General features: G+C 41.3%; 1 protein-coding gene across 1 annotated transcript; it reads left to right on the top strand.

The window, feature by feature from the left end:
* The first annotated feature begins 364 nt into the window (after positions 1 to 364).
* LOC139189482 (uncharacterized) lies at positions 365 to 847 on the top strand. Its single transcript, XM_070808439.1, has 2 exons — positions 365 to 650; positions 714 to 847. Exons 1-2 carry the CDS (start codon positions 365 to 367, stop codon positions 845 to 847), a joined length of 420 nt encoding a protein of 139 aa, XP_070664540.1.
* The last annotated feature ends 440 nt before the right edge of the window (positions 848 to 1,287 follow it).

Below are 1,287 nucleotides of genomic sequence, written 5' to 3' on the forward strand. Positions count from 1 at the left end.
GCTTGCGGTTGATTATGTGTCAAAGTGGGTGGAAGCAAAGGCCACCCGGACTAATGATTCTAAAGTGGTTGCAGATTTTATTAGAACTAACATTTTTGCAAGGTTTGGCATGCCACGAGTGATCATTAGTGATGGAGGGTCACACTTTTGCAACCGGACCATTGAGGCGTTATTGAGGAAATACAATGTCAATCATAAGGTTTCTACGCCTTATCATCCTCAAACTAATGGCCAAGCCGAGGTTTCCAACCGTGAGATCAAGCAAATCCTAGAGAAGACCGTTGGGCCAACAAGGAAGGATTGGAGTTTACGGTTAGATGATGCACTTTGGGCGTATCGTACGGCGTATAAGACACCCATTGGAATGTCCCCCTTTCGGCTTGTCTATGGCAAACCGTGCCATCTCCCCATTGAGTTGGAGCACAAAGCTCATTGGGCCGTCAAGAAGTTTAACATGAACCTCGATGAAGCGGGAAGTCACCGGAAGTTCCAATTGAATGAGCTTGATGAGATACGGCACGAGGCATACGAGAACGCAAGCATTTACAAGGAAAAGACCAAGGCGTTCCATGATAAGATGATTAGAGGCAAAACGTTCGCAATTGGGCAGAAAGTGCTATTGTTCAATTCCCGTTTACGTTTGTTTCCCGGTAAGTTACGTTCCAAGTGGATTGGACCTTTTGTTATTACTAATATTTTTATTCATGGTGCAGTCCAAATCCAAAGCTTGAAAACAGGACATGAATTCAAGGTAAACGGGCATCGTTTGAAGCCATACTACGAGAACTTTGAGGAGCATACCGTGGATGACATTCCATTGCATGCCGTGGACTCCATTGAGGAGTGAATGGGTTCTTCGTCCGGCTGTACGACGTTAAAGCAAGCGCTACTTGGGAGGCAACCCATGCATGCAACAAAGGAAGACCTAGAGAGCACTCCAAATTCCAGATTTGCGTTCCTAAACCCTTCTCTTTGTTGTTGTTTTCATTTATGCCATGTTAAAATTGCTTAGTTGCTGTTTTGTTTGTTTGTTTGTTATTTGTGTTAGTCTATGCTTGAAACATTGAGGACAATGTTTGATTTAAGTATGGGGGGATAACCAAAGTGTTTTGATGCAAATTTGTAGGGTTTTCTCACTCATAATTTCTAATGTTGTTTTCACTGTTTTTAAGCCTTTTTAAGCTGTTTTGGTATGTTTTAGTGTGTTTTAAGTCAAAAGTCCGAAAATCCCATAAAAATTTGAAAAATTGTTTTAAAAAAAAAAAAATAAACCCAAAAAGAGTTGTT

Source organism: Malus domestica, chromosome 11, assembly GCF_042453785.1.
Source record: "Malus domestica chromosome 11, GDT2T_hap1".
NCBI classification, from domain to species: domain Eukaryota; kingdom Viridiplantae; phylum Streptophyta; class Magnoliopsida; order Rosales; family Rosaceae; genus Malus; species Malus domestica.